General features: G+C 39.6%; 1 protein-coding gene across 1 annotated transcript in view; it reads left to right on the plus strand.

Moving 5' to 3' along the window:
• The window catches only part of sec63 (SEC63 homolog, protein translocation regulator), a 73,808-nt gene that overhangs the window by 22,834 nt on the left and 36,102 nt on the right, over positions 1–14,872 (plus strand). Inside the window, exons 3-5 of the mRNA XM_048597016.1 lie at positions 4,112–4,226; positions 6,666–6,778; positions 13,124–13,185. Coding sequence (XP_048452973.1) covers positions 4,112–4,226; positions 6,666–6,778; positions 13,124–13,185 — 290 coding nt within the window. The remainder of the gene's footprint in view (positions 1–4,111; positions 4,227–6,665; positions 6,779–13,123; positions 13,186–14,872) is intronic.

Consider the following 14,872-nt stretch of genomic DNA (forward strand, 5'->3'; position numbering starts at 1 on the left):
GGAGGTGGATGTCACGTTGCAGCTGTACAGGACATTGGTTAGGCCACTTTTAGAATACTGTGCTCAATTCTGGGGGATGTTGTTAAATTTGAAAGGGTTCAGAAAAGATTTACAAGGATGTTGCTGGTGCTGGACAGTTTGAGCTACAGGGAGAGGCTGAATAGGGGCTATTTTCCCTGGAGCATTGGAGGCTGAGGGGTGACATTTACAGAAGTTCATAAGATCATGAGGGGCATGGATTGGGTGAATAGCCAAGGTCTTTTTTCCAAGTTAGGGGAGTCTAAAACTAGAAGCCATGGTTTTGAGATGAGAGGGGAAAGATTTAAAAAGGACCTAAGGGGCAACATTTTCATGCAGAGGGTGGTGCATATATAAAATGAGCTGCCAGAGGATGTGGTAGAGGCTGGTACAATTACAACATGCATTTGGATGGGTACATAAAGAGGAAGGGTTTAGAGGGATATGGGTTAAGTGCTGGCAAGTAGGACTAGATTAAATTTGGATATCTTGTTGGCACGGAGGAGTTGGAATGAAGTGTCTGTTTTTGTGCTATACAACTATGACTCTATCTAGGGCAACCACTGTTTTGCAATGAAATGGGTTGTTAGGCCAGTTGCAAAGGTGTGAAGTCATATTCAGGCCATATTGGACTTCTTACAACCAGGTGCTGAAGTAGGAGAGGAGAAAGTCTATCATTACTCTACTAAATTTATTCAAAGCAAGGCATGCTTATGTATAGTTACTAACCTAGACAATCTAACTGCAGGATCAACAGATATCTCAATTTATACGTACAAGTAACAATCCAATGATAACCACCACCTCTGGCGATTAAAATAGTTAGTTATAGAATTTACAGATTCACTTTTTCTCTTAAAATAACATTTAATACTTACAAAAGATAGTTTGAGACAAATCAAAAAATAATTTTCCATACTCTATGTAGCATTGTGAGACACCCCTTTTCTAGAACCCCAGTAATCTCTTGGTACAGGTACTCCTTTTTGCGAAACAGATAACTGATTTTCATCAATCCATTTTGTTCTTGGAGATTTCCTTTATTTCCTATAACATATGTTCTCACACTGAGATCAATCCATCATCCTATTTTTTTCTATTTTTTTTTTGTGAATGCTATCCCACAAGCCACAATTACCTCTAACATTCAATGAGCAAATTTTTCTCTTTTTTTTTTAGAAATTCCTCCGAGATATTTAATAAATAGAATTTCGTACCACTACTTGCCTCATACTTCTAATGACTCGTTTCCTTTGCTTCCCTGGCTAAAGGGCAATTTCGTCGATGTTGAAAAAGCTGCACTTAAATATCCATCAGAACCATTCATGTAAGAGGCATCACTAAAAATAACTAATTTCATGTCCTTAGGATCTCCCAAAAAATTTTAGTATTCATTTATTTCTACATTTTTCTTCTACATTTTATTTGCCCTTAAAACATCCTCTGTTTCATTAGGAGGCTTCGTTGTAGTACTTTAGTTCTTCTGTCAAAGCTAACATGTAGTCTTGAGTGCCTAATCAATCCAACTACCCAATCAAGCTTTGCAGCTACTATGGTTTTTTTTATGATTCCAGCTGATGGTAATACAGGGCAAATCCAGTGCCAGAGAGACACCTGGCTTAATAGATCATAGGTTTAATTTTTGCAGTAGATAATTATAATTAACATATTCACACGAGGACACTGATACTGTTTAACAAGGCCATGTTTTGTTCTGATGATCTAATCCTATGTTTTCAATTCTGACAACTTAAAAACCTCTACACAAACTGTTACAGCTTGGGGACTTTGCAAATTAACTTTTCTGCTAGGTTGAAACTGTTCTGCATTGAAACCTATTTCTGAACTAAACTGAAATCACAAAGTATTTTTCTGTTATATAACAAAATCAACTTTGTAAACATTTAATCAGTTAACAACACAGGTATCCTGGTAAAGCACTTAACTGAAGTCATATGCTTTGTTGGAAATTATGTAGTTAGCTCACTGTACCACATAGGATCCTTTTAGGAAAAAAAGCAGGTCAAACCTTTCACACAACAATAACGGCACACCTATTTTACATCAACTTTTAAGGTCCAGATTTCCAAAATGCTAACATTATACGTCATTGTGTTCAGCTTTGATATCTTTGTGACCTATCATGATCATCGGAGATGGAAGAAACACACGCTTAATAAGATTACCGATTCAATGCTTCTCCCGTTCCACTATGTTTAATGTCTAAACCAATGTATTTAAAGCCTCTGTAGTCTGATGTTAAATCTTAAGTACCATTTCAATCTTATCGTACATTTTGAGTTTCACAGGATCACTCCATAAAAATCATTAACATACTTTGCAGAGACGTCTAAACATTCCCCTATTTGCCAATAAAACATTGTGGGATCTGCTTTTAGTTTAGTGCAACCTTATTTCTGCAAAATGGATCCTATCGAAAATACCACACCCATAAGCCATCGTTCAGGCTACAAACAGGTTGCTTTAGTTGCCCTCTGCATTGCTCGCATGGAAATATTTCATCTTGCTTTGACTTAATCCTGGCACTCGTGTGACATTGAAGTTACATGCCAATTGTCAGTGCAAGTCTGGATGTTATGCGTGTTCGGCTGAAGGTTGGCATGAACTGCCTTGTCATCGAAGAATTGCTTTTATGTCAGATGATCTGCACTGTCAAATTTGACCAAAAGAGTTACACTTTCAGCATTACTTTTCTCACCCTGTGAAAGCCGACTATCGGTAGTGCTCAGTTACTCTTCAAAACAGAGCAGCTGGTTGTAAGTCTCATCTTCAGTGTCCTTTTCTGTATGAATCCATTTGTGTGACAGGGCTGACTATTCTTCTTGTATTTCAGAGCAAATTCCAAATTCTTTCTAGCTATCTAATTCCTTCCTTCTGTCCCCTATTAGTTTAACCTGTGGTTTATTGCAATTTCACAGTGTAGTCCAATGTGGAGAGCTCTGTAGGTCTGTTTTGTGATCTATTCAAGCTACAGCCTTACTTGTGCTCTATGTTTTGGGACTGCTGCTGCAAAGTCACTTCCCCACCCCCACCCCCCCCCACCCGAAAATTCGGTGCTGTGTTTGGTCAAGGTGATTAAGACCACCTCTCCACTGCATGAAGGACCTATAATCCTTCTAACAGAGTGGCTGTCATGGCGCCCTTTTAAAGGTAATTTGTTTGTGTGTGAAGATCTTTGCAACATCTTGAAGGGATGATAAGGTACTGTGCAAATACAAGTTTCTATTTCTGTCGACTCCAGGATGTGCAGTGGTGTGGTGTACTGTGTGAGCTGCATATTATGTAAAATAATCATATTGTGTCAACTTGTAATGAATGAAAATTTAAATTGTGATCATCATGTTAGCACTGCTTATTTTTGTGAGTGAAATCAAGGCTGCGCAGCATTTTAACATAATCTAAGTTAGTAACATTTGGGTTCAGTTTGTCAAGGCATCAAATGGAGCTCCTAATTCCCGATACACTCTTAGGATCTATTCTCTAATCTTTTCTGTGTTAGTTCTGAAATGGAACAAGACAATTGGATCCCTCTCTCTTGTTTCAGAGTTCGCTGTATTATTTCTCTAAGTTTGAGAAGGCTGCTCAATGACAAGGCAGCTCATGCCAGCCTTCAGCCAAACACGCATAATATCCTGACCTGCGCTGATCATTGGCATGTAACTTCAATGTCACACGAGCGCCAGGATTAAGTCAAGGAATAAATTCAACCACCTTCCAATTTAACTTGCAAAAGTGCAACTATTGCTACTTTCCTCAACCCTTGACAGGGTTTCAACGGAGTGGCATTCGGGTTATGACTGACCTGAAGATGACAGGATCAGCACTGATTAATAGACATGCCATGAGTCCTCTAAGCCTCACCACCATCTAAAAAGCTCACCTAAGAAAATGATGGAATATTTATCATTCAGTTGAATGGGATACATTTACGTATGGATGGGTGTGATGGTGGACTTCATTGAAAATGGTAATACTATAATGTGAGAGCCATATCCTGAGAATAAATTTTTTTTTGAAGAAAGCGTTAAGGTGTAGGTAAATTTCTTGCTAATTACGTATTTTTTTTAAACAGAAAAATAGGGCTGATTTCCGGATGGGTACTACTCTGCTGTCTTTTATACAAAGTTTCAATAATAGAAAACCGAGAAAAAGAATATAATCCATATGAAGTGCTTGGAGTCGATCCTGTAAGTAATTAATCAATTGTGTTTCCTGTCAAGGAGTTGTGTTATATGATGTACTATGACGAGGATGTTAGCTGAAACCTCTCGATCTGGTACCCTCGCCCCACACTCTAGTCTCTGTTCTTTATAGCACCAATCTTAGACATTGAAAGCATGAAGAAAAACTATGTATGAAGTTGCATATTGTATTGCTTTTTGACTGACCCAAAAGGAATTACATTGGAGCAGTTTTGCTGAATTGCTGTTTAATTTTTCTTACTGTGGTGGGAAACAGCATTTGATGTCTCCTTGGCACACCAAAGATTCGCAAATCCCATACAGAGATTTTTGAGTTAAACCATATCCTAATTATTGTGGCATAATGCATCATAGTAGCATGGTATCTGAGAATGACCAGCCCTTTCTCTGCCTGATGGATGTGCTGGAGTGCCTGTTCCCTGACGGTAGACCTTTACCTATATGTCATAGTGATGATTTGCTAGAGAGCTGTAGAAATTAGATGCTTTTGGGAATAAATAGTTCTAGATTGTTGCCTTGCTGCACTATTTTCCATCATTGGTGAGCGATGCAGTGTTTAGTACTTTAGTACTTTATCATAGCAGAGAAAGATCTCAAAGTGCTTTGCATAAATTGCTTTGCTTTGTTTGGAGTGATGTTGGTGACTGTTATGCCAACATGGAAGCCCCACAGAATCTGTGAAACAGCAATCAAATGAATGACCAGTTAATCTGCTTTGGGGCTTTGATGATTGGGCAAAATATCAGGGAAATTCTTTGAATTTAACTGAACTCTGAAATAAGCTTCCAACCATATTTGTATCATCACTAAAGTAATCTCTCTACCTGTAATATCACCTGAATTTGCCTCTTTTGGCTCTCAGCTGGATCTCCCACTTGTTTGTTACCTCTAGACTCCATTTATTCCTAAATACTTCTGTTGGTCTGCCAACAATCAATCCTTCATGAACTTTCACTCTTCCAAACATCTGTCTGAGTCTAAAGTTATAGCAATTCCCTTTTACCTGGCATCCCATCCTCACTGACCTACATTCACTCTCAGCCAAGCAGCATCTTGATTTTAAAAAAAGCTCATCTTTGTTTTCAAATCCCTTCTTGGCTAGGCCCTTCCTTATCTCTGCAATCTCATCCAGCATCTCAGTTCTCCAAGAGCACCTTCTAAACCTATAAACTCTACCACCTCCAAGGCCAAGATCAGCATTTGCACGGAAACACCACCATCTGCAAGTTTTTCTCCAAGCCACTCACCATCCTGACTTGGAAATGTATCACCATTTCTTCACTGCTGCTGGGTCAAAATCCTGAACTCCATTCCTTATAGGTCTGTGTGTGTCCCTGCACCCGTGGACAGCAGGCGTTCAAGAAGACAGCTTAACACCACCACCTTCTGGGCAATTAGGAATGGGCAATAAATGCAGGTCTGGCCAGTATTGTCTGCATCTGATAAAAGGCCCTTCCAGGTATCTACACTTATCTAATTCTGACTTCATGCATCAATTTTAGTTGCTCCATATTATTGGCTGTGACTTCAGTTGCCTGCTCATCTCGCTGCTTTGCTTTCTCACTTTAAGATTCTCCATAAAACCTATCTCTTTGACCAAGCCTTTGGTCATCATGAGGGGCGTGAGTAGAGTAAATAGCCAAGGTCTTTTCCCAAGGGTTGGGGGTGGGTGGCGGGGTCCAAAACTTGAGGCCATATGTTTAAGGTGAGAGGGGAACGATTTAAAAGGGACCTAAGGGGCAACTTTTTCATGTAGAGGGTAGTTCGTGTATGGAATGAGCTGCCAGAGGAAGTGGTGGTGAAGGCTGGTACAATTACAACATTTAAAAGGCATCTGGATGGGTACATGAATAGGAACTGTTTAGAGGGATATGAGCCAAATGCTGGCAAATGGGACTAGATTAATTTAGGATTTCTGGTTGGCATGGATGAGTTGGACTGAAGGGTCTGTTTCTGTGCTGTATATCTCTGACTCCATCTGACTGAATATTTCCCCCGTTAATCTGTTGTATTTTATTTTATAATACTCCTGTGAAGTCATGAAAAATCTTAAGGGACAAAACATTATACAGATATGTAGTTGCTGAGATTTGAATCTTTATCTGTAATATGACATCCAAAGAATGGATTTTGTGAAGTCTTGGTTCACTCCATGACATAAACATAACGTAACAAAACAATAGTACGATGTTGTATAAATGCACCAAACTTCAATGGCAAGAGCTTTTAAAATATAAATTTGTCAACTATTATGCACATCTGAGTGAACAATACTTCCAATGCTTCAAGAATACAAAGTGCATTTCTGCAAAAGTATGTTGATTTGTATCCAAACTGATTCTTTAACTTTACTTGTGTTGGGCTAGAAGTGGATAAAAAGTTTCCACTAGCTAACTGGTGTGTATTTATCCCTTCTTAACCTAGGGAGCCTCTGTGGCGGAAATTAAAAAGCAGTATCGACAGTTGTCACTCAAACATCATCCAGATAAAGGAGGCGATGAAGTCTTGTTTATGAGGATTGCAAAAGCCTATGCTGCGTGAGTAGTAACAGTACCTTCATGAATAGGCTTTTAAGTAGGAAAAGAACCTGCAGTTTTTTTTTTAAGAAATATAGACCGTAGGAGTAAGCGTAGGCCTGTTGGTCTGCTCCACAATTCGGTTTGAGCCTGGCAGCTCAATATATGACTCCCACGTATTCCCCTACTCTTGATACCTTTGGTGCCTAGCAATCTATTTCGTAATTATGTATTCTGTGACTTAGCTAGCACTGCGTAATGTTGTAGAGAATTCCACAGGTTCACTGTCCTGAGTGAAGAGATTCCTGATCTCGGTTCTAAATGGACTATCTGTGGACTATCTATACCCTATCTGTATACCCCAAGAGAAAGCAAGTCTGGCCAGTTCTGTCAAAATTACATTGCTCAAATTAGATCTAATCCTTCAAAACTAGCGAATACAGTCCTAATCAACCCAAACTCTTCTCATATGACAAACTTACTACACCTGGAATCAATCTGATGAGCCTTTCTTGTACACTCTCTGTAGCAAGTGCATCTTTCAGACCATAAGGGAACAGAAGTTGGCCATTTAGCCTATCAAGTCTGCATCACCATTCAATGACATCACCGCAGAATTTAGGATTCTCTGCTTTGTCCCATAATCCTTAATTCTCTTACTGATTCAAAAATTATCTATCCTGGCCTTGAAGATATTTAACAAACTAGCCTCGCCAGCCCTCTATGGTAACACATGCCTCAGATTCACTACCCCTGAGAGAATAAATTCCTCCTCATCTCAGTCTTAAATGGGCCATCATTTAATCTGAGATTATGACCTCTGGCCCTAGACTACCATGCAAGGGGATCAACATCTCATCATCTCAGCATCTACCTTGTCACTTCTTGATTCTTCCTACCAACGTGCATAACGTCAAGTTGTTCCTGTGTTATATTCCATCTGCCAAGTTTTTGCACACTTACTTAGCCTGCCTGTATCCGTTTGACTCCATGCATCATACTCACCAGCTGCCTCCCCGCTTATTTTTGTGTCATCAGTAAACTTGGTGACAGTACATTCACTTCCCTTGTCCACCTCATTAGTAATAATGCAGGTGTGGACCCAGCACTGAGCCCTGTTACAGTCCACTAGTTACACTTTGTCATTGTGAAAATACCCTCCTTATTCCCAATTGTGTCTTCTGTTAGCTAGCCAATCCTCTATTCATGCTAATATACAATTCCTGGCACCATGGCCTCTTATTAAGCAGCCTTTGGCACCTTATCAAATGCCTTTTAGGAATCTAAATATATTATGACAACTAATTCCCCTTTATCTATCCTCAAATAATTCTAATAACTTTGCAAGGAGCGATTTTCCCCTTCACGAGCTATCTTGACTGTGCTTGATTACGTTATTTTTATAAATGCTACGCCATTGCATCCTTTATAAGAGAGTAAAATTTTCCCAATGGCCTATGTTAAATAACTGGCCTATTGTCAGTTATCTATTTTTTGTTTTCCTCCCATTTTGAATAAGGATGTTACATTGGCAGGTTTCGAATCTTGAACTCTTTCAGAATCTAGGAGTTCATGGAAGACTACTCTTCTCTCACCCCCCTCAAAAAAAGTTTGCCTTTGGTTACTTAGTACTTTTGGAATGCTATTCATGCTGACCACTGAGAGGACTGATGCAAAGTGTTTATTCAACTTCTTTGCCTTTTTGTGATTCCCCATTGTTCTTACCCCAACCTCATTCTCTCAGGGCCTTATGGTCACTTTGGCCTCTATTTTTTTTAATATATTTAATGAAACATTTACTATCTTTCTGTTTGTATTGCTAATTTGCCCTTTGTAATAGACTCGAATATTGATGTTGGACTGGCTGGTTTGCAATTCATTGTTTTCTTCCTCCCTTCTCATTTAAGTGGTGCTGTTACATTTGTATCCTTCCAATCCACTATCACTGTTCAGAATCTGCAGAATTTTGGAAGGTGACACCTAAAGCATTTACAACTTTTATTCCAACCTCCTCTAGAACCTGGGAGGTGCAGATTATTTGGCTCTGAGGATTTATCAGCTTTCGGTTGCATTAATTTCTCTACTACCTTTTTAAAACTAGTAGTAAGTTCTTTTAATTCCTCCTCCTCATAGATCCTTGCTTGTCTTGTAATAAATTATTTTGGCATATTTATGAATTGTGGGCAATACTAGTTAGGCCAATCTTAACTGCACAGCACAGGTCTACCTGAAAAGCTCTTGTAGAGTCACATACAACATTTGAGAGATTGGTTAAGTAATTGTGCTCATATCCAGCATTTCCTCAGGAAGTTAATTCCACAAGCGAATCAGCCTCTGTGTTAAAAAACAAAACTTGCCCCTCATGTCGTCTTAAATCTCTCTCCTCTCACCTTAAAACTGTGTCCCCTCATCTTGAAATCCCCCATCCTAGGAAAAGACAACTACCATTGATCCTGTCTATACTCCTCATGACCTTATAAACTTCTTTGAGGTCGCCCCTCAACCTCCTATGCTCCAGTGGAAAGAAGTCCCAGCCTATCCAGCTTTTCCTTATAATGCAAACCTTCCATTCCCGGCAACATTCTAGTGAATCTCTTCTAAACCCTCTCCAGCTTAATAATATCCTTCCTATAACTGGGCAACCAGAACTAGAGACAGTACTCCAGGAAAGGCTTCCTATTTCTTGAGTTGCAGATACACTTGTAGGTTCTTTTCCCAGATTCCTTTCTCTGAACCATATGGGTTTTTATACCAATCCTTAGTCATTATTATTAGTGTTAGCCCATGAATTTTTATGAATCTGTTCAGATATGTTATCACACACCTTTGCACAGGTGGAACTTAAATGTAGACATCCTCATCCAGAGGTATGGACAAAAGCACTGCACCGGAAAAGCTCCTTAATTTGTAATTTACATGCCTTGTCACTGGAGACAACAGTAACTTTTAGATATTTTTAATCAACCTGGTCGGAGGTATGACACATCTCCAGGAGCAGGTGGGACTTGAACATGGAGTCTGTTGGCTTAGAAGTGGGGATGCTACCACTGCACCACAAGAGCCCTGAATGGGTTTATTGAATTCTGCTTCATAACTTGCTATGCTAAGATTTAGATTCACTCTTTTAGTTGCTAATATGAGAACCGATTGCACCTATGAACTCCATTTGCATTTAGTTGACTGTTAAGTATATCACTGTACCTGCTGACCCTTCTGCAATGTCTGACTGTAACACTATTAATAACATTAGCTAGTATGGTAGTCTTGTGCAGTATCATTTTGCTTCAATGTGTCAAATTTTATTTTAAATAAAGAGATCACAGGATTTCACCAGTGGTTTGGGAATGACATCCTTCCTTCAATAAAGCATGCGTTTTCAATGAAAGTCAGTGAGCCAAATCATAGTACCTAATATACCAACATTATTCCTGCTAGTGAATATCGTACTTTAAGTTGCAATATCTCTGTCCTGTGTAATAGCTGTATTGAGATAAATGAAATCCTTGCATACACTGCATTAATGAAAAGTACAAGAGGACATACTAGGAGCAGTATCAGGCCTACCTGAAAATGAGGTGTTAACCTGGTAAGAATATAACATAGAACTACTTGCATGCCAAACGGTGGAAGCAACATGCAGTAGACAAGGCTAAGTGATTCCACAACCAATGGATCAGATCTAAGCTCTGCATTTTACTATAGCCATTTGTAAGTGTTGGTGGCCAGTTAAGGAACTACCAGGAAGTGGATGCTGTACAAACCCACCATTCTCAACAAGGTGGAGCTCAGCACATCAGTGCAAAAGACACGGCTGAATTTGCATCCATCTTCAGCTAGTACTTGGCTGGATGCCCAATTTTGAGTTATAGATCTGTTCAGAGACTATCCCATTTAGCATGGTGGCATTGCCACACTGCAGAATGTAGGGTACGTTCTTTATGAAGACAGGACTTTGTCTCCGCTGAGCAGTGATCACCCATTCTGGTACTGTTATGACCATATCTACCTGAAACAGGTAGCTTGATGAGGATGAGGTCGAGTTTAAGGCGAGGCAGTAGCCTAGTTGTATCGTCACTGGACTGTTGATCCAGAGACCCAGGTAATGTTCTGTCATGGCAGATGGTGGAATTAAGGGTCTAATGATGACCATGAACCCATTGTCAATTGTTGGAAAAATCCGCCTGGTTCACTAATGTCCTTTAGGGAAGGAAACTACCATCCTTACCTGGTCTGGACTATGTGACTCCAGACTCTCTGTAATTTGGTTGACTCTTAACTGCCCTCTGGGTTGGACAATAAATCACACTTAAAGAATGTGAAATGAATAGTAGATTTTTCTCTCCTGTTGATTGCTTCAGATTAAGTCTATCAGCTATGTCCTTTAAGACTGAGTCAGCTCAGACAATAATGGTGCTACTGAGCCGCTCTTGGTGAGGGACATTGAAGACTCCTACCCAGATTATGTGCTGTGTCCTTGCTGCCTTCATTGCTTCCTGCAAATGTTGATCAGTACAGCGGAGTACTGATTCATAGCTGAAGTGATGTGGTAGGTGGTACTCATAGTCTGTCATACAGGATGGAAACAGACCCTTTGGTCCAACTTGTACACACTGAATAAGTTTCCCAAACTAAACTAGCCCCATTTGGCCCCCATTGCTCTAAACCTTTCCTATTTTTGTATCTATCTAAATGTCTTTTCAATTTTGTAACTACACCTATGTCTGCCATTTCCACTGGCAGTTTATTCCAAATATAAACCACCTTCTGTGTGAAAAAGTTGCCCCTCGGGTCACTTTTAAATCGTTCCCCTCTCACCTTAAAACCTTTGCCCTGAAGTTCTGGACTTCCCTATCCTGGGCAAAAGACCTTGGGTAACATCCTTGCAATCTTTTCTGCACCCTTTCCAATTTAATAATATCTTTCCTGTAGCTGGGCAACCAGCACTGTATAGCCCTCCTAAAGTGGCCTTTCATTGTCCTATACAACTGCAACATGATGTCCCACCTCCTATACTTAATGATTCCTTTCCTATGTTTGAATTGGTGCTGGGAGATTTAATGGAGTGTAGTCCTGGTGTTAAGGACTCCCAGGGCAACTCCTTTTTGACTACGTTTACCACTGTTCCACCACATCTGTGCTGCTGGTGGGTCAAACGGGACTCCGGGAAGATGAAAGTTTGGGATGTTGTTTGCAAGGTGTGATTCCTTGAGTATAAAATGTAGGCTGTTGCTTGACTAGCTTCTAGCATAAGCTCTCCCAATTTTGGCACAAGTATCCAGATGTTAGTAAAGAGCGTTTGCAGACTCAACGGAGCTATTTCTGCCATTGCTGTCATGTTGGGTGTGATAGAATTGAGTGGCTTGCTGGGCCACCTCAGGAGATGGTATGTAGATCAGACCAGGTATCAACAGCAGATTTTCCTCCCTAAAGGGCATAAGTGGACCAGGTATGATCTTACATCATCTTATTGTGGTTTCATGGTTGCCACTCAGCTGGCTTCAAATTTCAGATTTTATAATTGAATTCAGATTTCACCATCTACCATGGCAAAATTGTTACCCATTCTATTAGTCTGAGTGTCCTAATTACTAACAAAAACTGAAAATGCTGGAAAATCTCAGCAGGTCCAGTGACCCTTCCTCAGAACATGGACCGAAAACATTAACTCTGATTTCTGTTCACAGATGCTGCCAGACCTGCAGAGTTTTTCCAGAAAATTCTGTTTTTGTTTTTGATTTACAGCATCTGCAATTCTTTCAGTCCTAATTATTAATTCCTTGACTTTACAGCTATGCTATTGCTTACTTGTAAATGAATGTGGAATCTCTGGCTGAATGCTGCATATGTTTGGGAGCTACTATATAGGCAAAATACAATGGATACTATTGTAATGAATCTAAGATTGAGATGTGAGATGAAATAAAACAGGTAGTGGCTGCCTGGTTTAAATGTTCCAACTTATTGATTTTGTGATGATCTGTGGAGCACTAAAGCACCTTAAAAAGGTTTGTTTAAAAAGTATCTGATTGGGATCTTCCAGATTTGTGTGTATATGATGGAAGCATATTAGTTGTGACCTCACCAGTCTGCAGAAGGTGTGCTTAGTTTAAGTACTTCATATGTCAACGGAAATGCACAAGGTGCGTGATACGTGACTGCATCACTTAATAAATATGACAGTGAGAATTAAGAGGGGGCCCCTCAAAATCAAGCAGTAATCCCCAAAAATCAAGAAGTAGCCCTCGACAAAATCTCAAGTTGATCCTTTGAAAAACAGAGCTTTGGTCCGTGAAATTCAGCTTCATGATACTAGCATTTTGATTATCAGTTTTTAATATTAATATGTATTTAATTCTTGTCTTCCAGTTTAACAGATGAAGAGTCTCGCAAAAATTGGGAAGAATATGGTAATCCAGATGGTCCACAAGGTACTTTGCTGTCCTTAAGGGATTTACAGTTCTTGCCATTTGTTTTGGGAAAATTCATTTCCATTTGCTCCCTTTAAAAATATTCTTCTATTCGCTTCCTAGACTGTGTTAATGTATCACTTCAATAGCTGGTTACACTGTACCTTTGATGAAGGGGTCACTTTCCTACCAGACATTTAAAATATGTTCAGGCACTCATCAAGGCGTAGACGTTAGTGCTGACAATAGAATATTAAAATGTTAATTTAGGCACCCACGTTCAGATAACACACACTTTATGTGTAAGAAAGTTTCCTTCCCTCTGGTCCCAGCAACATTCTGTAACCTCAAACTCAAGAATTTGAGGACCAAGGTGACATTCTTTGTTAGAGCAGCAATCCTTATGCTTGCCTGAGTGATACTGCCAAGCTAGTTTGATTTAGGACTAGTTTTATGCTGTAAATTTATTTCCCTCCGATCTAGATTGCAACTGCTCAGATTCATATTGTGTAGGGTATTTCAAATATTAAAAATAAGTAAAGGAAGTTGATTCTGTCACAAAGTAGTCAGTTCCAAGTGCAAGCTCATGAATTTCAATAGTTAGTTCCTGATGCCAGCTGTATCGGTCACAAAAAGACATTTAGCTATTCTTCTAACACTTGAGCCCAAGTAAGTTTGGGATTGGCACCAGGCCATGTGCAGAATTGACCTGTGATGTGTTCGGAGTTCCCAAAGTTTTTATTTTCAAGTTACTGTAGTAGGACTTACCACAGCTGACACATTAAAAGCAATGATGAATTTTGTTATGTCTGCCTTTACTGAGAGAATCCTTCCAAAATGTGGAAAATGGAAACAAGACACCCAATGGCAGTGTGCTTTTCCCAACCAACATGCCAAGTATGGAGATGCTGTATCCTCAAAACTAGCTCTAGTGGTCTGTACGTGTCGCTGTTATGCCGCGCACCAGACTATTGAAAAAGCCTGCTCTATTTAGAACCTGACAATGGCTGGAGGCTCCCAGGAGGCCAGCAAAAATGCTTCAGCAATGATCTTAAAGGTTGCCTGATAGGTTCAAGATCGCTGTTAACTTGAGAGTCTCTGGCCTTAGACCAACCAAGGTGGAGAATATGTTTGTTTAAATGTTTTAAGAGACTTCTTTACCACTGCAGTTTCTTGATAATGTGTCAGAGTGTGTACAAACTGTCAAAGAACTCATTTACTTGATCATTCAAGCACCACTTTCCCCATGTGTGCAAATTGGACACAAATATGGTTGATAGATTTATCAAGGTGGAGTGAAAGCAAGTCATTCTTGACCCTAGGTGATTGCCTTTAGTTATGCTATTAAGTATTGCCGAACGCAAGACCTGCTTTGTCGAAGCTTTTTGTCATGCACTCGTCAGGGCAATGCGCAAGAAATACCAAAATAACGGGATCTTTGTTTAAATTTTAAACAAGATAAATTTAAACATTTTCAGGGTAATGCTTAAACATGCTTTAAACATATTTAAATTTATCTGGTCAAGGCATTAACCTGAAAATTGAACCATAGAATGGATATCTTCTGGTTTGTGTTGAGACAGCTACAGTGTGCGTATGTGTCCCTTCCATTTTTAAAGGCCCTGTGTATTAATGAATGTAGCTTCCAGTATGCACACGTGCCATACTGTGAACCTAACTAACCACTCTAACTTGGTTTTGAGCATAA

The sequence above is a fragment of the Rhincodon typus genome, chromosome 5 (genome assembly GCF_021869965.1).
Source record: "Rhincodon typus isolate 14 chromosome 5, sRhiTyp1.1, whole genome shotgun sequence".
In the NCBI taxonomy this organism is placed as follows: Eukaryota; Metazoa; Chordata; class Chondrichthyes; order Orectolobiformes; family Rhincodontidae; genus Rhincodon; species Rhincodon typus.